Raw genomic sequence first — 20,031 nt, 5'->3', positions numbered from 1 at the left:
ATTATTTAAATCGGGTTGCTTAAATGATGGACGTAAAGTCTTTAATAAATAGAGCTGCTATGTTTGGGAAGGTGTAATGATCAGAAAATGAGACGTAAGAACAGCCCTAAACTGTTCAAGCTCTGTTCGTTGAGGATAGTAATGCTCTATGCAGCCGTTTGATCTTTTCCCCGTCGAGTCAGATTCGAGAAACGGTTTTTAACTGCTGATGTTGCGAGTTTATGCCTTTGTAGTCAAAAACCGTTATTTTGAAAACTATACTAGAAGAGCTCTATTTATCTAAGCAAACCACAGCCTCATAATATATTTGCTCATACTCAAATAGGAAGAATAACTGTAATTTCCGGCCAAATGCTCAATGCCAAATGTGCGACCTACTCTTACTCAAACAAGGCAATATACAATGTGACCTGTTTGAGTATATCGAAACGTCAAACAGCAGTTTAATAAAAACTTCAGAATTATACAGTAAGAAATTTTACAAGGTAAACCTAAACGCGTAAGCATCTTTAAGCCGCCTGGTTGGAGGAATCGACAGCACCGTCTTCGCTACGGCAATTCTGTGGAATAAATTGTGAGGGTTTTCCATGACATACCCAAACTGAAGTGGCAATAGTCATCATATTTTTTTAAGCGCTTATATCACGTTGCCAGAGTATGTGGCAGTGTTTACAAACTTTCGTACTGTAACAACGTGCACCAGCACCGATCTTTTACGCTTTCCATATTCTTGAGAAAACAGTTGTTGCAGATTTAATATTTGAATGTTCATGTATAAGTAAGACATATAGAAAAACGGCTCATAGAAATGCGGCGTATATTCCACAGTTTAAGGGAAAGGTTAATTACCTGCGACGTGCAATAATCATCAACATCGACTACCGCAACAAGCTGCTGCTTCTGCCTATTTAGTAGGGTTTTGTAGAGGACACCTGCGACACCAGAGATTTGCCTTTTCATTCTTACTGTGCTTTTTCCGAACATCCCCGTCCCGAACCCGACAAGAGTCATGACTAGCCTTTTGTTCATAAACTTCTCTTGGAGCCAGATTTTACGTTCATCTTCCTTGTTTCTGTATCAGAAGTAGATCTTTAAGTGCCTTAAGAATAGCCACCTACCACCAAGAACGCTTACCTGCATAAGTCAACGTCTTCTTCTTTTCTCTTCGGCTCCTCTTTTATTGTTTCTTTCTTTTTTCCCTCTTGAGCCTCCATACGCTCCCGTTTTGTCTTCTTCTGGCCATTCTTCAGTCGTCGTTTCCTTTTCTTGTTTCTGTTTGTATGTTTTCTTTTCCTCCTATATACTTGCGACCGTCGTCAATTAACACATTAGTTACCTCAGCATCTGCTCGTTGTTTGCCTTGGTAATTGTTGAAGTTTAACTGCGCCGATTTAAAGCTGTAGAAGTCAAATAGTGTCTGAAGATGTTGTAATGTGTATTTCAAGTACACAATATAGGCCTCTTTGGGCACAGCCTTCGGTGAAAGCAGCGATGACTCAATGGACGTTATTCCTTTCCTTTCTTCTAATTTCTTCAAATAAGTGCTTCTCCTCGTATAGCCCGCAAGATTGGCTCTTTCACCTTTGCTGCAACTGCGTATTTCATGATTAACATTGTTGAAGCCAACCGCAGCTGTAAAGACTCCATTGAATGCCTACAAATGCATAACCGCCTGCAACTTCCGACAACTGTCGTTGACCCCATTTCTCATTTGTTGAACCAACTCCCCACTCAACCCTTAAAACAGCATGCCAACGCCCCAGTTAACTGGAGTATATCTCGGTCAATTGTCCAAATGCTTCTTTATGAAATCGACTATCTTCAGCACGAGAAAATGTCCTCTACCCCCGTCAGAAACATTAGGACAGCCCTTCCTAGACTGGCTTTATGCGTCCACTACGATCATTACTTAATTGTCCCGATTTTTTACCTAGTCTGCATTGTGATCCCTTATTTTTTTATTTTTTTTCTATTACCTTTTAGGGTTTTTTTTTTGGTTTTTTTTTTAGTTCCTGCATGTACTTTGACCTGATATGTAGTTTATCTGTGTGCCCATTGGGTTAAAATTATGTAATAAAAATCATGTTTAATCTTAGTTAGCACTGTATTGAGCTGGCTGCGAATTTTTGCATGATAGAAGGGACCCTTTCACAAATTATAATTTTTCCATTGTCAACCCCTCCTTTTTACTTTCACGGGAAAATATGGCTCTGTTCTCAAAATTTAGAGCGCAAGCGATTAGAGCCTTTACTGCTCAACAAACCTTTGCATTTTCAACATGTCAAACATCTAGAACAGTAGCTGCTCTGACTTGCCATTCAAGGAATATGTTGCAGAATAAATACAGTACGAACTATAAACGATGGTTTAGCGATCAAAAACCTGCTGATTTTGATCGATTCAGCGATGACCCCAGTACCAATAACTCAACAGCAACAACTAGGGATATTGAAAAGACTGAGGAGGAGGAAGAAGACAGTTTAGAAGAAATAGATCCCAAAGATTATCCTGAACTGTTTTCCAAAACGAAAGAATGCTTTGATGATAGTATTGACGAAAGTGATGCAGTGGATACAGAATGGTTTGTTGATCCCGATTACAACGATTCCCAGCCTCTTTCAGAGGAAGACTTTATACCTTTATGGCAACGGCGGGCTGTCGAAGGTGCTGTTAGTAAACATCTTGAGAACCGTTTAGCCCTTCAACAAGCTTCGCAAAAACTTATGGAAACCGGCACTCTCACCGCTGATACCATCAAAAGTCTTTTGGAGGAAAGTAACATGGACGATATTACTGTTCTGGACGTACGACAAAAATGTGATTGGGCCGATAGCATGATCATTGCCTCAACTGATAAAGGAAACAAGTATTTGAACTCTATTGCTGAGCATGTAAGAGGGGTAGTAAAGAAAGCGATACAGGCCCACCCTGAAACATTAAAAGAGCAGGCTTTACCAAGGATTGAAGGAAAGGAAGATCAGTCAGGTTGGGTGTTGGTAGACTTGGGACGTATTGTGGTGCATTTATTTACACCAGAACAAAGACAACATTATCAATTGGAGAAGTTGTGGCAAGAGACGATATCGACAGATCCTACGCAGCCTATGTCACTTGAAAATATTGAAAAAGCGGCAAAATAAGTTTAAAAACTTGAAGATCTTAGTTACTGTTTCCTAATGTATTTATATTGATTGTAACCATTATAGACTGATTTTTTTTTTTTTTTATTTCTCTAATTTGTAACTGCTATTTTGTTTTCAGGCACAATTTTTTCTGATTTTTGGAAAACGCGTGTATTTAATGCTAGACTTTAAGTTGGCCTTTTCTGGTTGTTGCTACGGGATCTCAATAAAAAACACATATTTTGCTTTACTTAAACCTGTTTTATATATGTAATGCAAGCAAACAATCATGAATGGACCATTCTCGAAAAATTGCTTTTAACACAAGCTGTGCATAAATATGGCGAAAATATGTGGTTTCAAGTGGCTCGTGTATTGAAGCAACATGAACTCATTCGACAACAAGGAATCAATCGTCCATCTGACTTTTACAGTCAAAAGGTAAAAGAGACATGGGCTGGGGGCAATGAAGCCTCAAACACTTACACAGTCTAATTAAAGCAGTAGAAAAGAAATCTGTCGTATACAAACCATCTCACCAACAAAAAAAAAAAATCAATATCTTATAGAATTGTTCTTTTCAATATTATCTGTTAGTTGAACAACTGGAAAGTGAAACGTAAGTCTAATGCTAGATATGGAGTTACTGAGGCACAAGAGGATATAATAACAATCTTTATAGTAGTACCCACATGTCAAGAAATGATTTGAGAAATGATATGCCGGTGGTAGTTCGGGTAGCCAGACATCTTTATGCTCAACGTATGGAAGAGATTAAAGAAAGCTTGAAGAACAATTTGAGTGAGTTTAGCCAGCTGGCAGGCGAGGTAAATTCTATCCGCAGTGGACAGTGGGATAGTCATTTACAGGAAAAGCTCTCACAACAGCAAAATGGAGATCAGAAAGCAGAAGCTGTTAAGAAGGAAGAAATCCATGTTAACGGTCAAAAGGATACCAATATAGATACCACTAATAATGATGACAAAGAAAACAAGATAATGGATGATGCGGGAGGTGCTAAAAGAGCAACCCATGAATATGGAACAGTGCAAGAAACCAAAACAACTCAGCCGCTACTACCTTCGCCACAGAAACAATAATCGCATTAACAGCAATGAGGATCTTATAGAAAACCACTTTAAGGAAAACCAGACTACAAAAACTACTATTCGGACAAAAATGACATGAGTATCACAACCCAACAACGCAATTATAAGGCTAATATGGCAAGATACTGATGTCATACATTTATGGGTTCAGTATTGTAGTAATTCTTCCTTAAAACTGTGTCAAGTTCCAAAGGCATCAAAAATAAAATGAATCCAAAGGGAAGCCCTTATAATCCAATTTATGCTTAACCTTTAAATCTCGATGGGTTGAGACATAAGACACAGCCCTGAGAATCAGTAACTATTTCTGCTAAAGAAACTTCGCCCCCCCACTCCCCCCTCCCTTCTCCTTCTCTTCCAATTGCTTCTGATGAATGCAGCCTCTCTTACACTAATAAGAGGCCACTATTACGCTCTTGTTTCAGCTATAAAGACGGCGATAACAATAGTCTTTACTCTCTTACACCATGAATATGAGCATTGAATGGAGGGAAATGAAATGTATTTTGTAACTACTACAATAAAAGTCTTTTCTACATAATTATTTAGTGATTAAAAATACAATAACAATTAAAAAATCCTCTTAAATAAAATACGCGTAACTAATAAAGCAAAAAGATAGCATTTTGGAGATAGTAACAACAAATGCATATATCGTAACAAACAACACAAACAAACCATACCAACGAAGTAACAACCGCTTTTGAATAAACTCATGATGAGCAGCCATAAGATGAAACAACCAACAGCCCCTTTTCTCTCCCACTTACGCAAACACACACAAAAGCTTCTTTTTTTTTACATGAAAACATATGGAAACAGTAACGCAAAAATAAATTATTGTGAAGGGAATAAGTCAGTAAAAGGAATATATACATGATACATGCTACATGCTACATTGAGTTTAGCTTATCCCAGGACTCGAACCTGAATAAGAGTAAATAAATACTCCTGTTTTAACCAGTTAAACTAGATAAGCAAATATGGGAATCTTGGCCTGGGGTTTTCCTATAATCCTTACAGAATGTAACACTTGCTCAAAAGAAAGAAAACTATGGAACGTGGAGAGGCTTGGATTATCAAAGTTGAAGTCCTAAGCTAGGTCATAAAAGGTACTCTGCCAAAAAAGCAGGTGTTCGGTTTGCTCCCCTCGCCAAGCGCTTCGCGATTATGATTAAAGCTTCAGACAGACAAAACAACTCTTGATAACCAAGTGGTATATAAGGGGAAACATAAAAAGGGGAAGGTGTGAAGGCAATGACAAACAATCTACCGCCGTTCTTCAGTGTTAGGATCCCAGAACACGACAGATGACCGCTCAACCCCAACACTAGCGGCAGAGGGATTTACAAGGCCCAGTGAAACTGTCCTATGGTCTGCCGGTGTCAATTAAGAACAAGATCAATGGGAATAAAGAACATGGTTTGCAGTAGACTGCCGCCAAAGCCGAGGAGCAAGCGTTACAAAGGATATAAGTAAACGATGGCCATTAATGTATGAAAAAGAAGAGAAAAAAAAGAGACCTCCAAAGAGAAAACATGGGGGCTTTTTATAACAAAATTTTCTTCTTGTCACGCGACCTCCAAACAGTCAACGATACAAGCCTCCCTATTCTTATGTAAGTAGTCTCTTGCTTACTAGAATGTATGCCTACAAATTATCGTGGGATACACTTTCAACAAAAATTTTTGTAAATCAAAGCAAGCTATTATATTCTTAAAACCTCAGCGAATTCTGCTGGTTACTACCTATGCATTCCGATTTTACCAGCTGCTCTTTCCTAGTAGGCTTATGTTTAGGGAGATGGTTTTCACTTAAGAGCGTTAGCCACTTCCTTCAGGATGGAATATTTTCATATACAGCAATCACCTTAATAATGATTACTTGCTTTTGAATCGAAATACTAAAGCGACGGCAGCAACAACAACAGAATTGCCCTCTACGTTATTCAATTATTGGAACTACCCAAAATTCTCAAATGCGTATACGATAAAAAGTATGCAAAAGTCAAACGTTCTCTTTTAATATCGCTATAATGAATGCTGCATTTGGTATACACTACCACTGCAATACTACATGTATAGACAATGTTGGACGAACACGTATACGCTCAACGACAACCCTATTAATGTACCCAAACATTTAAGAGAGAAAAGTATGATAGAGTAAAATACCTTACGGTTGGCGTTTTGCTTGTTAACTATTAGACTGAATGATTGCGACCTGTTCATATGAAAGTATTTCACTCTAATTTCAAAGCCACATTGAGGGTATAAGTAAATCACATGGAAGTTCCCTTCCCATTTTAAAAAATAGAAGTTTCAAGTGTTCCCATAATGAGTTCACAAGTTAAAAGTTGAATTAATTCCTTTGTTCTGCTGTGACCGATTTCATGCAGCATCAGGTTTTCAGTTTCCGTAATTTTATTTTTCGTCATACTGTCTATCCACTTGCACTTTTACTTTTTTAACCTAGTGATAACAATACTCATGGACGTTAATGTGGATAAGGAGGCAGAACCTAATCCACTGAGCACGAAATCAACCACATTTCAGTTGGCAACTGGTACAGATCTTACGCATGACTCACATTATTTCATTTCAGATCCTTTATTACTATGTGCTAAGTCTATCGCTTCTGAATTGACTGATTTAGATGAGGCAACAAAACAGAAAATTATTGATATCATAGATCACCAGTTTGATCTGGAGATTTATTTGAAACAGAAAGAGATCGCCACGATCAAACAGGAAATCGCCAAAGCAGAAGCCGCACTTCAAGATTTGAAAACAGCAGTAGACAATGGTATAATCAGACTATCTATACGAAGGTTTTAGTAAATCAAGCTAATTTATTGTCTAACTGTATAAAAAGAGCACTTGGCTATTAACATGCCTGAGCAAGCGCATTATACACGACGTTCAGCAGCATATTATCACGGAGGTCCGCAAGCTCTTTATAGCCACAGTAGAGCCTCTACACCACCGTCAATTGCACAACCTCGACGAAAAGTGTATAGAACAGCAGAGAAGAGCAAGTTGTATGGCAGACGACAAGATGGCACTTATGTTAGGTAAAGATAGAAAGCATTAAAAATTATATCAGCATTGCATACCTAGTCCATTCGTATATTAAATGAGCTCAAATTACAGCTTAGCATGCCCTGCTTGTCATAGAGATGATTTTGCCAATCAACAAGGATTTTTAAACCATTGTCGAATATCTCATGGGTTAGAATTTGGCCCTTATGAGCAAATGGCATTACAATGCGGCACTCCAGTCGATGAATCTGAAGTACCTATGGATAGCCCAGCTAGATTACGGCCTGTTATGAACTTTATCCCAGTAGCAAAGTAAGTAATTGTAGTGTCAAAGACAAAGACACTTATTGAATATTTATCTTACCACCTCGTATTTTTCGATACACAGGAAACAAAAGAAGTTAGAAAGGGTAAGGGATCGTTTGTTGAACATATGCAACGTTTCAGTCTATTCACTTTTATTTGTATTTCATAGCCATCAATAAAGGTTTTCGAAGAAGATATAGATATGGATTTAGAAAATGAAAGGAAAGCAGCAGAAGCAGCAGAAGCAGCACAGGTAGCGGAATCAGCAGAAGCTATAGCATCAGCAGAAGCTACAGAATCAGCAGAAACAACAAAATCAGCAAAATCAACAGCAGGAGCAGCAACAAGCAGCAAATTAGCAGAAGAGGAGCATAATAAAGAGACTACACCCATCATAGAAACACCGACATCTGTACCTACCACAGAACCTACAACAGTTAAAGAGACCAACAACGAACCATCTGCTGTCAGCAGCCCTGTCGGCACCCCTATTAGTACACCTGCCAGCTCGTCAGTAACAACAGCAGCAGCAAACGAGAACGAAAGTAAAGTTGAAGACAATACTGATACTACTCCTGCTACTGAAACTGATGCAGCAAAGCCCAAAATCGAAACAGTACCTGCCAGTATATCGGCTACTACCTCTAGCAATACTGACGGGGAGGCTAATACGATTGAAAGCGGATCCAGATTCTACGTAAAGCGCCGTATCATTATTGGCAACGTCAGTAAATTCATTCCTTTGGAGCGACGTGATTCCAGCCTTAAACAATTTACTCACAAGTGGATGATCTATATCGTTGAGCCACCACAATCACATCCGGTTTCTACCTTCATTACCTGTGCCCGATTTCATTTGCATCCCAGTTACAAACCGCATGATGTCATTGATGTCACTGCAGCTCCTTTTAAACTGACTCGCTTGGGATGGGGTGAATTTCCCATTCGTGTGCAATTATTCTTTGTGGATAAACGTCGTAACAAATCTGTAGACATAATACATGTGTTAAAACTGGATGATACTCATTCAGGGAAGCAATTGCTGGGAGGAGAACGGAGCATAGAAATTGAGCTGGATAGAAATACTGATTTCACTGATTCCTCAACAGTGCCATCCTCGCCTGCATCAGCAATATCCGCAACAGCAGCACCACAATCAAAAGAAGCAAAAGCGACCGATACCCCTGGACTAGCTGCAGTGAAACAAAGAACGAGTTTATTGGGCGGTATATTAAAGGAATGTGTAAAACGATATCCTATTATTCGAGCTGGTAATGTTGAAAGAGTTTCTCTATTCTTCTTTTTTTCAATTTTTTTTTTCCCTACAGCTATTCATCAACTCTTCTTTCACTTTTTGAATACAGGTTCAGATGGATCTCCTTTACCTTATAGCTGCGCAATAAGTACTAAACAATTCAAAAAATGGCCTGTTGGCAGAAGAAAGGCTACGGAATGGCATCGTGCGAAACTTCTTCGTGTAGAGACACAAAAACGTGCCATTGAAGCGGGCGATAATGTTTTGAGAATGGCAGCGGAAGCTCTCACTACGAGGGACGTCATTCTCTGGTGTAAAACTAATAAATATACCCCTATTACGAGCAATTTGGAAAATACGAATACAACAGCTTCCGAAGAAGATGATTCTCTAATGCATCCATTAGGCTTTTGCAAATTTTGTGGTAGTTTACGTGAGGAACATAACGACAATTCAGACGATCAGTGCCCCCAGGCTCCGAAAGGATGGAATAGTAAAAAGCGTGCCACTGCTATTAGCTCATTAACCAGCGTTGACTTATTGTTAAATACTTTAGAACCGGGCTGGGATGAACAAAAAGATACGGGTAAGTACAATTTTGCGATGTCTGATATATGTGCAAACTAACATAGTGTTTCTGCTAGAAAATATGGATGTCGATGTGGATATGGACGACGGTCGAGAGCCTGCATTTGTGGGGACTCATCCAAACAACGATATAGAGGGCATATCAGAAAGAGTTGAAAAATGGGCACTTGATGCTGAAACGATGGATATTGCAAATGAACGCACTTTGGACTGGATCTGGTCTGTTTTAGGCCAATTAAGATTGAAGAGTATAACGGCAAATGATATGTTATTTGGAAAAGATGGAAATTTGCAAGGCCCTACACCGAATTTCGATGTCACATCCGCTATGGTACAACGATTGACTGTAGGAAATATAATGGCACAGGTGAGTTCTCAACGTTCTCCCTTGATGTTTCCATACATTCGTTGACTGGAGGTTTTTTTCTTAGGCTACTCGAGTGTTCTTGAAAAGGTTAATTAAAAAATCTACGGAAATATGCTCAGAAGAAGAAAAGGAATCCACAGATAAATCAAAAAAGATGTTGGTGCCCTATCATGTATATCAAGCAACTCAACAACATGAAGAGTTTGACTTTTTAACGAATGAATATATGGGTTCAGCTGAAAACACTACACAAATCACACCCGCAGCTTCAAAAACATCATCTTCACCCATCATAGATAACAAAGACAAAGATAAAGCTTAATATGATAGCTTATACCATCCACCTAGTAGAGTGCTACAGATTTTCATCCACTTAACTATATCTATCAATTAGAATTTGTACAGTCAACATCCTTGTTGAATATATCACTACTTAGATACCATACCCTTAACTTTCCAACATTGCCAATAAATAAAAACCATCTTTAATAGAACGTAATGAAAAATGCAATCTTTATAGTTAGGAATGTTGGAGCTTTTATAGCTGCACTCATTTATTGAGAAACGTTGCGATTGTATGAGCATTTCTATCAGAGATGCCACTCAATGAAACTACTGCATATAATCGTGTGAAAGTTTTCCACCTAGTATGAATAGCCTCGACTAACACGAGCTGTCGACTGCTAGCTTCATTTTTTTTTTTCTTTCCTTGGCCATTTCATATAAGCCGTTGTTGTTTGTTAGGTTTCCGTGCATTATTCTTACTTATGACCGTAACTGTGCATTGCTCAAAGGCATACTGTATGGATTTGTGTAAAATAATAACAATTCATTTTTGCGATGTCCAGTAGGAATTAGTGCATTTAGAAGAGCTGAACAAGAAAATACAAGCGCCATTATTGTACCAACAGCGCATTGTGAATACTCGAGCGATGACAGATGCAAATGCTGCAATTATTGTTTTTGCTTAGCTGCTTTTTGTACAGGAGTATCTTACAGCTCAAAATGCAACGTTAATGATTTATTTTGCAACAGCAAATTTGCAAAATAAATAGGGGTATTTTTGATTTTCATCTGCAGATTGCAAACTGGAGGAATTTTAATAAAAATTTCGCGTAAAAATTTCTTTGCCCATTAGCACTAGGAATAAAATGCTTTTATAATTCTAGTACAATAATATCGCTATGCAATAGAGCTAAGAATGCAATAGATAAAAAAGAGATATTTTTTCAATGAGGAAGAGTATCCTATGCCTTTAATTCAATTCCATGTGGAATCATGATGAGGGCGTAACAACTGTTTATTATTCAGTACTTAAAAGAAGATGTAGATACTAATGCTTGCTGCTGATGCTGCTCGGTCGAATGAATTAGTCTTGTAGGATTGCAAAATGGCAAATTTTTATTTATTGTGTTAGCAAACAGTAGCAATGGAAAACTACAAGGAAAAGATTACAAAAATCAAGAACGATAAATCGGCGGACAGCAAGGCAACAGTAAAGGACTATAATTGATTTACTCTTTTCTTTTTATTGCTATCAGTATTATTTATTACATAAGCTTAAATTATTATCAGTAAGTATTATTAGATTAGTGGGTAGTAATTTTTTTGATGATTATATTAATTGCATAAGGAAGAAAAATCAAAGTGATATTTCATTTAGAGTAGAGCTTAATAGTGCTTCATCATCGGAGTATTTAGAAAGAATGGTGGGTGTATTGCTATTATTCACCTCATGCATGTTGTAGAAAGCATCGAGCGGTGTAGGAGGAGCAAGCTGATTCGTAATTGCTCCATTACCGTTTGGCCAGCAAGCCGGAACCTCGAAAGGAGAAATATTAGAGGGAGGCTGGACGGATGAAAAAGATGTTGATATAGCTGTTGATGTACACCACCACCACATTGTTTCATCAGCAATTGATCCTACAACAACAAGAGGAGCAGCGAAATCATCATCCGCAACACTAGAAGAACGCTCGTTTTCCGTAGTAATAATCGAAGTGGAAGTCATCATCGTTGTTGTATGATTGTTCTCATCATTGGATGGTGAAATAATTTCTGCGTTAATTTCTGCGTCTTGGGCAAATCGATGAGAAAGTAATGAAAGCTGTTCAGTACCTATATTTTTTGTTGAAGTTGATTTTACGGATACAGTGGGAGGAGAAGTTGCCATTAAGGAGATCTCTTCGGCGATGGTTGCAGTAGGATTCGACCTTCTCACCTTATTTCGGGATCCTAGGGGGCGACCACGTGGCCTAACATAAGGTCGTTGTTGACAATTGATACCCTGTCTTTCACAGCGATCGCACGGAAAGTCATGATTGATATCCTTGCTGCATTTTTTGTGTTGGCTGTTACATGCAACACAGGTTAATGATTCATAATTTTTTCGTGCGCTTAAGCGCTTGCGACGAGCGGAGTAGGAGGGCGGCATGTTATTTTCAATATTACTGTCAGAAAAGAATTGAAGAGAATAATATCGTAAATATAGCTGTACAAGGCAATCAAGCAACAGTAGTAAAAAAGATTTTTGATAATTAGAAGAAACAAAAAAAAAAAAAAAAAAAAAAAAAGATAAAATTAAGAATAAAAATTAATATATACTATGTTATCCTGAGCAGCCGCAGAAGGGAAGTTTTTTGTAAGTTTCAGTTTCTAAGTCGTGGGTTGACATTAACTTGTAAGTAAAAGTTTCCTAGACAGTTTTTGGTTTCTCACCAAAAAAACCCTAGCTCTTCTTAAATTGCCGTTTGTGGTAGCATGATTCTCAATGGATTCTTAGACACTTCAATACTGTTTAATACATTAACTCATTGATATTCGAAGAGGGCTTCACGTTTATTATAGCATCTCTGAGTTTGTGCAGCTTAGTTATAGACCATTAGTTTTGAGCGTTAGCCATTATTTCCAGTATTTCCAGTAGTGAACTGCTGCATAGCTTTTTTTGAAGGATACTTATCGTTGTTATTGATTGCCATTTAAGACACTGTTATTTGAAAAGTAAAAATAAAAATATCAGACATGATGAGCTAATACTATTACTACTGCTATGCTTTTTATCATATAAGCAAATTTGCAGTACTTGATTTAAAAACCTGTACAATCTAAAGTACTGAAGACGACAGCAGGTAGTATTGCAACTTTAATCATAAGCGTTCAATAATGGTAACTGATCTGCATCAAATGTCCTTTTTCGCTTCCGTTTTTACTTGGAGAGTTATTGAAAAAGTAGCACTTTAGTGTCTACAAATAAAACGTAAACTCGTTCAATCAAGACTTTTTGATAAGAGTGGTTGTATAAGAAGGTTTATCATGGTCAATTAGACATAGTAGTTCTGCTGGAAGAAAAATAGTTAAAGACGACATTACAATCAATAAATGTATAAGTTCGGTTTCTTGAGACCATATTTCTGGTTGCTTGGTTTTGGGCTTATATCACTTTATGCGAGTTCCGAAAGCAACAATGAGACTGTTTCCATAGGGTAACATTGAGATGCATTAAACCCTTATTTCTTGGTTCTAACTCAAAATGTGATACTCCCCATTAAAGACATGGATAAAAATGTATCAATTAAAAATAATAAGCTTCAATGTAAGACAAATGTACTTCAACTATTGAATCTCTATACACATCCTTGATCAGTAGTGAACTTCAGTTTCGAAAAAAAAAGACATAAAAAAAAAGAAAAGTTATATATATCAAAAGCAGAGTAAAAGAACCTGAGTGAATAATACCAGTACGTCAAGCAACCTTGTTCAGTATATAAGTGTTCACATGGCGACACATCTTACATAGCCAAGTCAGTTGCCTGAATAATGCCAAAATCAATTAAAATTCTGTAAACCGAATTTCAAAATAAAAAATATCCCACGATAATTTTGTAGGCATATATTCTAGTAAGGAAGAGACTACTTACATAAGAATAAGGAGGCTTGTATCGTTGACTGTTTGGAGGTCGCGTGACAAGAAGAAAATTTTGTTATAAAAAGCCCCCCATGTTTTCTCTTTGGAGGTCTCTTTTTCTTCTCTTCTTTTTCATACATTAACGGCCTTCGTTTACTTATATCCTCTGTAACGCTTGCTCCTCGGCTTTGGCGGCAGTCTACTGCAAACCATGTTCTTTATTCCCATTGATCTTGTTCTTAATTGACACCGGCAGACCATAGGACAGTTTAACTGGGCCTTGTAAATCCCTCTGTCGCTAGTGTTGGGGTTGAGCGGTCATCTGTCGTGTTCTGGGATCCTAACACTGAAGAACGGCGGTAGATTGTTTGTCATTGCCTTCACACCTTCCCCTTTTTATGTTTCCCCTCATATACCACTTGGTTATCAAGAGTTGTTTTGTCTGTCTGAAGCTTTAATCATAATCGCGAAGCGCTTGGCGAGGGGAGCAAACCGAACACCTGCTTTTTTGGCAGAGTACCTTTTATGACCTAGCTTAGGACTTCAACTTTGATAATCCAAGCCTCTCCACGTTCCATAGTTTTCTTTCTTTTGAGCAAGTGTTACATTCTGTAAGGATTATGAGGAGACCTCAGGCCAAGATTCCCATACTTGCTTATCTAGTTTAACTGGTTAAAGCAGGAGTATTTCTTTACTCTTATTCAGGTTCGAGTCCTGGGATAAGCTAAACTCAATGTAGCATGTAGCATGTAGCATGTATATATTCCTTTTACTGACTTATTCCCTTCACAATAATTTATTTTTGCGTTACTGTTTCCATATGTTTTCATGTTAAAAAAAAGAAGCTTTTGTGTGTGTTTGCGTAAGTGGGAGAGAAAAGGGGCTGTTGGTTGCTTCATCTTATGGCTGCTCATCCTTACTTTATTCAAAAGCGGGCTATTGAGAGATTCTTAAAATAAAGAAAAGGACAAAAAGAATTTTCTCTGTTCTTCCTGCTGAATTACAGTAATGAGCCGAATCTCCACAAACAATTTTAAAACATGGTTAGAGACATTCATATAGCAGTATTTTGATGAGACTTTGAACGAGGAAAACAAAGCTTCTGACGAATCTTCAATACCTTATACTTCAGTTTAGATAAATGGAAAAAACTGAATGAAAAAGGCGAACAGTGTCTATCGCAACACACGCTTGGCAATCAGCCTTCTAACACGTTTGAGAATATTTTGGAACAACGTAAAATAGAGACAGAACAAATTATCATAATGTTTTACTTTTCAAAGTTTGTTAAGTTTTCCGCATTTAAATTAGTCAAAGAAGTGTTAGACACAATGATCGATGAATATACATCGCTAGTGAAAACGGCGGGATTTGAGGACAGTAGTAATGTGGGGTCCTTAGTGTGTACACCATCAGAAGGCAGTAACGACAATAACAGACTACCGTATGAACTTCAGTTAATAAGGGATTGTATCGATATGTTCGACCAAGAGTACGCGGTTAAAGTAAGTCTCGCTGAATCCATTTCCAGAAAAATTCAAACAATACTAAAAGCTAAACTTGTTTAGGAATCAATTAAGAGTGTCGTTAGTGGAGAAGGCTTTGCAACACAACAGCATTTAGCGGGCTGTATAGCTTTATGGAAAGCTGAGTCTTATTTAGACGAAGATACCATTGAGAAGATTAAAGAATTAAAATAGACGAAGGTTTATTTATCTATTTTTCTCTATCAATCTAAATATAGAGATGGGCAAATTTCGTTGACAGATATTTCTGGTTGTAACAGAATAGGTTATATGTTAGTATGGAAAAACTAAATAGTAAGCGGATGCGAGAGAAACATTTCTATGCAGATTTGATGGCCGTGTTGGTAGATGAAGGGATAGAGCTAGTGGTATCTGTGATGGAGGCAATGATAGACGCTTTAGAGTTATCAATGGAAGTTGGTGATGTTAATGGCGATGCGGGTTGTGGAGTAGATGCTGCTGAAGATGACGAATAATCCGATAATAAAGATGACATGGAAACGCGAGGTTGTTCGGATGAGGCTCTTTTCAGCGGTGTACGTGCTCCAGAGGACGTTGGCGTTGTTGTACCACTGTGAATCAATTTTCTCTTTGCTAAAAAGGAACCCACTATTTGTTCAGCACCAAACAAACTAGCGAAACCAGAGATCATTTGATGGCTCTGGCATTCCCAAAGATCTAGCTGATCGATAACAGCTGTAGTTACCTCCTTCAGCTTTTCTTTCGTCTTGATTTGCTGTTCCTTCAGAAACGAAATATTCAAATCTCTTGCAGAAACACCGCGTTTCAAGTTTCGTCTTAAATAAGCATCGTAGTCACGTACAATACGTGTAATCAAATCAGATGTGGAGACACCGTCTGTACGTTGAGTTGGTAAGAATTTACCTTGTGATTTCACAAAAGCGTAGACATCCCCCGACTCAATAGATTGATATGGCTCGGCATCATGTGCAACATAATCAATTTGATGTTGGTCTAAGAACTCCTGTGTTACAGTCCATGGTGCATCTTCAATGACTTCATCTACCCATTTACAGTGACGAACTGCTTCGTATCTTTCTTTATCCGTCATAACAGTTCTACCTTTTCGTTTATGTGTCTCCTCATCGTTGCAGACTAAAAGTACATTTTATATTAAAATAAATTAGTGTCATCATGAAACGATACTGAACATGGGCTATACTGTCTATTGCAATGTTCAACTTACCACCTACTAACAGATAGACATTGGGAAAAGCCTTTTTAGCTTGTTCTAAAGCTTTTGCATGCCCAAAATGAAATAAATCGTAGATGCCATCACAGTAAATTCGAACCAGCCTATCCGTGGGTGGCTATATTTGCATGGTTAGTCTACACTAGCGATCCTATTTTTTTTTTTTTTTTTTTTTTTTGTGTAATTGTTCTTGATAGTTCTGTCTTTACCAAATTGATTTTAAAGTCATAACCTTGAGCTAATTGAGAAACTAACGAGCTTGTAATATCCGCTTGAACATTGTTTATAATAGAAATATCAGATGAGGTCCTTCTCAATTGATTAGGCGAGATTTCAAATGCATTTTCTATATTTAGAAGTGATAACTGTTAGCACAACTGATACATTGGTCCGAATGCCGTAAAGTTTTCATAAGTACCGTTCGTAAGAGGCTTTTTATCAGTAACAGACATAGTAGAGGAAATTGAAACGAGTCTGAAAGAATAAATACAGTAGTAGTATGGTAGATGCAAATAGATGATTAAATCTGCACGTTTGCTGTGTTGATGAAGCTATGTACACTCTATGATATATTTCTTCAATCCTTCAACTGGAAGTGTAGCGGTTGTAATGGAGCAGCCGAATAAGAAGGTTTTTCGAAGAACAGTATGTAAGAAAGCTATAATACAGAGAGGGAGAAGAAGAAGAAGAAAAGGAAAAGAAGGCTAAAGAAATCAATTGAAATCCTATATATGAAAATTGTTGTCGGCTTCAATGATAATGTGTGCCTATGAAACAAGCTTCATCTTTTTTATTCCAGCCTTCCATAAAAGAGTTGCTTTAAAGTCACAAGCCCTTTTTCTTTCTATTTTCAAATGATCACCCAGTTTCTTTTCCCCAAAAAAAAAAAAAAAAAGCTGCAATTGCGGAATTAAAAAGTTATTTGCTTAAAATCAAGAGAACATCGTTAAACAGTAAAAGGAAGGGATGATCAATAACATATTCTCGTCATCAATACAGATGTACCTGTCGCCGTATCAGTTATAAAAACTCACATCAAAGGTCACAAAAATATAAAGCATAACCATTCTTTGTTAATAAGAAGCATCACCGTTTACGATCAAGTTCTTGTAGGCTTTTTTTTTTTTTTTTTTTTTTTTTTTTTTCTTGCTTTGAAATTAAAGCTTTTAAGGGAACACGACGGAACATGAAGGCATTGGGTTTTCTATCATGTCGTTTGGTTTTCCGACTTTTTTAGAATTTGCAGGTTCAGAACGGGCTTCAATGAGTAGCATATCCACCGAGGATGCATAGATTTTCGCTTTGATCCATGGGTGATCTCTACTAATTTTCTATACTGCTCAAAACCTTTCTAAACGTATGAATGGGCCTTTTGATCATTGCACCAAAATCCAATTCGATTTGTCAACCCGGTTTCCTTCAGAAAGCTATTCATTATGTCTGCTTCTACGTTTCCTGATTTTTCCCTTCGAGCTGTTTCGCCAGCGTAGAGTAAATGCACTGTTGGGTCAGTGTCATTGAAAACTAATTTAACCTGCTATATGCTACATGAAGTTTTAATAATTGATGCGGCGATAGGTGATATCCGTGTAATGACAAGAAATGTTTACGAAGCGTCCGTTACTTATTGGTGGCGCTTAAATCTTTGTGCATTTTCAAATACGAACACTGCATTAGAGTTTTTTAATTTTTCCTTTTCCACGTGTAAAAAAAGCAAGCATGGAATAATATTCTAATATGTTGTATAATATCTGGTAACGAAAACGATCAGGATCACAATGGCAGTAATGAGGCGAAAATGTATTGACATATTGGAAACAATAGTATGGTGTCAGACTTCTTCTATCCAAATATGGGTGGAGTAGAAAGTCATTTATACGAGTTATCGCAACGTTTGATACAAAGAGGCCATAAAGTAAAAGCGATCTTCTTCATCTAATCATCTGAACATCAGCAAACTCACATCCTGCTTTCCCTAATGCTCAATGAAGGTCGTTATTATCACCCATGCTTATGGTCGCAGAACAGGCGTTCGTTATTTAACAAACGGTCTGAAAGTTTATTATGTCCCAACTCAAGTCATTTATGCAGAAGCCACTCTACCTACTATTTACGGCTTCTTTCCTCTATTTCGACATATTGTCATCCGAGAAAGTATTCAAATTGTGCATGGTCATGGCGCTTTTTCCTCGCTATGTCATGAAGCTATTTTACATAGTAAAACCATGGGATTAAAGGCCGTATTTACAGATCACTCGTTGTTTGGATTCGCCGACGCATCTTCTATTTTGACCAATAAGTTATTGAAATTTACGCTAAGTGATATAGATCATGTTATCTGCGTCTCTCATACAAGGTATTTGCCCAATCACTGTCATGCGTCAATGAAGCCGCGTTTGTAGAAGGCTCACATGTCCAAATTCCCCAATGTGATAGTAAAGAAAATACAGTACTAAGAGCAGCTTTATCACCAAGACATGTGTCTGTTATACCTAATGCTGTTGTAGCCTCTCAGTTCTTACCGGATCCTACTCGACCAGATCCAAACTATATTACCATCGTGGTCATCAGTAGACTTGTTTATCGTAAAGGCGTAGATTTGTTGATCGCCATTATACCGCGTATTTGCGAAATGTATAAACAGGTGCGATTTATCATTGGCGGTGATGGACCCAAGCGGATCGACCTGGAGCAGATGAGAGAAAAACATTTATTACATGAACGAGTAAAATTGTTGGGACCTATAAAACATCATGAAGTGCGAAATGTATTGATTCAAGGAAACATCTTTTTGAATACGAGCTTGACAGAAGCGTTCTGTATTGCGATAGTGGAAGCGGCATGCGCAGGATTATTTGTTGTGAGTACAAAAGTAGGCGGTGTGCCCGAAGTCTTACCCAGTCATATGATAAATTATGCAAGCCCTGAGGAGGATGGTAATAGAACACTCGTTTTGTAACGAAAGATGAACATCAGCAGCAGTAACTGAAGATTTATAATAGATTTAGTGATAGCTGTTTCGAAAGCAATCCACAAATTACGATTTGGAAAGGTTGACCCAAGCAAATTCAACGACGAGTTGAAAGAGATGTACAACTGGTCTAATGTAGCAGAACGTACAGAAAAAGTCTACGCCTCAGTTTACCAAACCAGAAATTCACCATTGATTGAACGGCTAAGACGCTATTACGGCTGTGGTTTGTATGCCGGGAAAATATTTTGTATGCTGATGGCCCTGGATTACTTGATATGGAAGTACCTGGAATGGGTCTTTCCTACAGATGCAATAGAGGTAGCAGATACATTCCCTTACCAAAGATATAGGCAGTATTTCATGGAGCAGAAACGAAAAGCCAGCAATACGGTCCGTGCTACTAGTGTTGATATAGATTCTTTAAGCAGCAGTAGCAATCGAAACAGTACTTATAAAGAGTATCAAGTAGAGGATGCTTGCGTAAACAACTGTGCTAATACGCACTTAAACAATTCATCGCCTACTTCAGCTATTTATATGTTGGATGATGATAGCAATAAAGTGTTGAGCGATGCTATTATAGTAGAAGAAGAAGAAGAAGAATAACCAACAATATTGTGCAGTGA

General features: G+C 37.7%; 9 protein-coding genes and 2 pseudogenes across 11 annotated transcripts; 7 read left to right on the top strand and 4 right to left on the bottom strand.

Moving 5' to 3' along the window:
* Positions 1-491: 491 nt before the first annotated feature.
* On the bottom strand, positions 492-1,623 carry BDF20DRAFT_864360 (uncharacterized protein). The gene is given in 5 exon segments (XM_053080724.1): positions 492-601; positions 674-710; positions 850-1,072; positions 1,135-1,214; positions 1,226-1,623. The coding sequence occupies 4 exon segments, from the start codon at positions 1,212-1,214 to the stop codon at positions 510-512; spliced, it is 432 nt and encodes a 143-aa protein (XP_052937196.1). The 5' UTR covers positions 1,226-1,623; the 3' UTR covers positions 492-509.
* On the top strand, positions 1,575-1,837 carry BDF20DRAFT_955769 (uncharacterized protein; the record flags this gene model as incomplete). Its single annotated transcript, XM_053084913.1, has 1 exon — positions 1,575-1,837. A coding segment is annotated over exon 1 (234 nt), but the record flags the coding sequence as incomplete, so codon positions are not given.
* A 277-nt stretch (positions 1,838-2,114) lies between these two features.
* On the top strand, positions 2,115-3,230 carry BDF20DRAFT_864357 (Oligomerization domain-containing protein). The gene has a single exon (XM_053080723.1). The coding sequence runs from the start codon at positions 2,205-2,207 to the stop codon at positions 3,138-3,140; it is 936 nt and encodes a 311-aa protein (XP_052937194.1). The 5' UTR covers positions 2,115-2,204; the 3' UTR covers positions 3,141-3,230.
* A 165-nt stretch (positions 3,231-3,395) lies between these two features.
* Positions 3,396-4,222, top strand: BDF20DRAFT_912180 (uncharacterized protein; the record flags this gene model as incomplete). The annotated part of the gene is made up of 3 exons (XM_053083923.1): positions 3,396-3,563; positions 3,692-3,741; positions 3,808-4,222. 3 exons carry the CDS (start codon positions 3,396-3,398, stop codon positions 4,220-4,222), a joined length of 633 nt encoding a protein of 210 aa, XP_052937193.1.
* Positions 4,223-5,137: 915 nt separating this feature from the next.
* On the bottom strand, positions 5,138-5,210 carry BDF20DRAFT_t65 (annotated as a pseudogene). Its single transcript has one exon. The product of its transcript is annotated as a tRNA-OTHER (tRNA).
* A 3,893-nt stretch (positions 5,211-9,103) lies between these two features.
* Positions 9,104-9,833, top strand: BDF20DRAFT_817734 (uncharacterized protein; the record flags this gene model as incomplete). Its single annotated transcript, XM_053077287.1, has 2 exons — positions 9,104-9,419; positions 9,478-9,833. 2 exons carry the CDS (start codon positions 9,104-9,106, stop codon positions 9,831-9,833), a joined length of 672 nt encoding a protein of 223 aa, XP_052937192.1.
* Positions 9,834-11,430: 1,597 nt separating this feature from the next.
* BDF20DRAFT_1000018 (uncharacterized protein) lies at positions 11,431-12,222 on the bottom strand (the record flags this gene model as incomplete). The annotated part of the gene is made up of 1 exon (XM_053074583.1): positions 11,431-12,222. The coding sequence occupies one exon, from the start codon at positions 12,220-12,222 to the stop codon at positions 11,431-11,433; it is 792 nt and encodes a 263-aa protein (XP_052937191.1).
* Positions 12,223-14,345: 2,123 nt separating this feature from the next.
* Positions 14,346-14,418, top strand: BDF20DRAFT_t72 (annotated as a pseudogene). Its single transcript has one exon. The product of its transcript is annotated as a tRNA-OTHER (tRNA).
* Positions 14,419-14,825: 407 nt separating this feature from the next.
* On the top strand, positions 14,826-15,392 carry BDF20DRAFT_818611 (uncharacterized protein; the record flags this gene model as incomplete). The annotated part of the gene is made up of 4 exons (XM_053077387.1): positions 14,826-14,928; positions 15,004-15,075; positions 15,109-15,197; positions 15,261-15,392. Coding segments are annotated over 4 exons (396 nt in total), but the record flags the coding sequence as incomplete, so codon positions are not given.
* Positions 15,393-15,537: 145 nt separating this feature from the next.
* BDF20DRAFT_834629 (uncharacterized protein) lies at positions 15,538-16,883 on the bottom strand (the record flags this gene model as incomplete). Its single annotated transcript, XM_053078756.1, has 4 exons — positions 15,538-16,334; positions 16,426-16,549; positions 16,641-16,777; positions 16,850-16,883. The coding sequence occupies 4 exons, from the start codon at positions 16,881-16,883 to the stop codon at positions 15,538-15,540; spliced, it is 1,092 nt and encodes a 363-aa protein (XP_052937189.1).
* Positions 16,884-18,256: 1,373 nt separating this feature from the next.
* BDF20DRAFT_905677 (uncharacterized protein) lies at positions 18,257-20,011 on the top strand (the record flags this gene model as incomplete). The annotated part of the gene is made up of 5 exons (XM_053083190.1): positions 18,257-18,346; positions 18,423-18,787; positions 18,868-19,367; positions 19,434-19,758; positions 19,810-20,011. 5 exons carry the CDS (start codon positions 18,257-18,259, stop codon positions 20,009-20,011), a joined length of 1,482 nt encoding a protein of 493 aa, XP_052937188.1.
* Between the last annotated feature and the right edge of the window lie 20 nt (positions 20,012-20,031).

The sequence above is a fragment of the Mycotypha africana genome, assembly GCF_025528875.1.
Source record: "Mycotypha africana strain NRRL 2978 chromosome Unknown BDF20scaffold_4, whole genome shotgun sequence".
Classification (NCBI taxonomy): Eukaryota; Fungi; Mucoromycota; class Mucoromycetes; order Mucorales; family Mycotyphaceae; genus Mycotypha; species Mycotypha africana.
The sequence above is the reverse complement of the archived record's forward strand: the minus strand, read 5'-3'. Positions and strand labels throughout refer to the sequence as shown.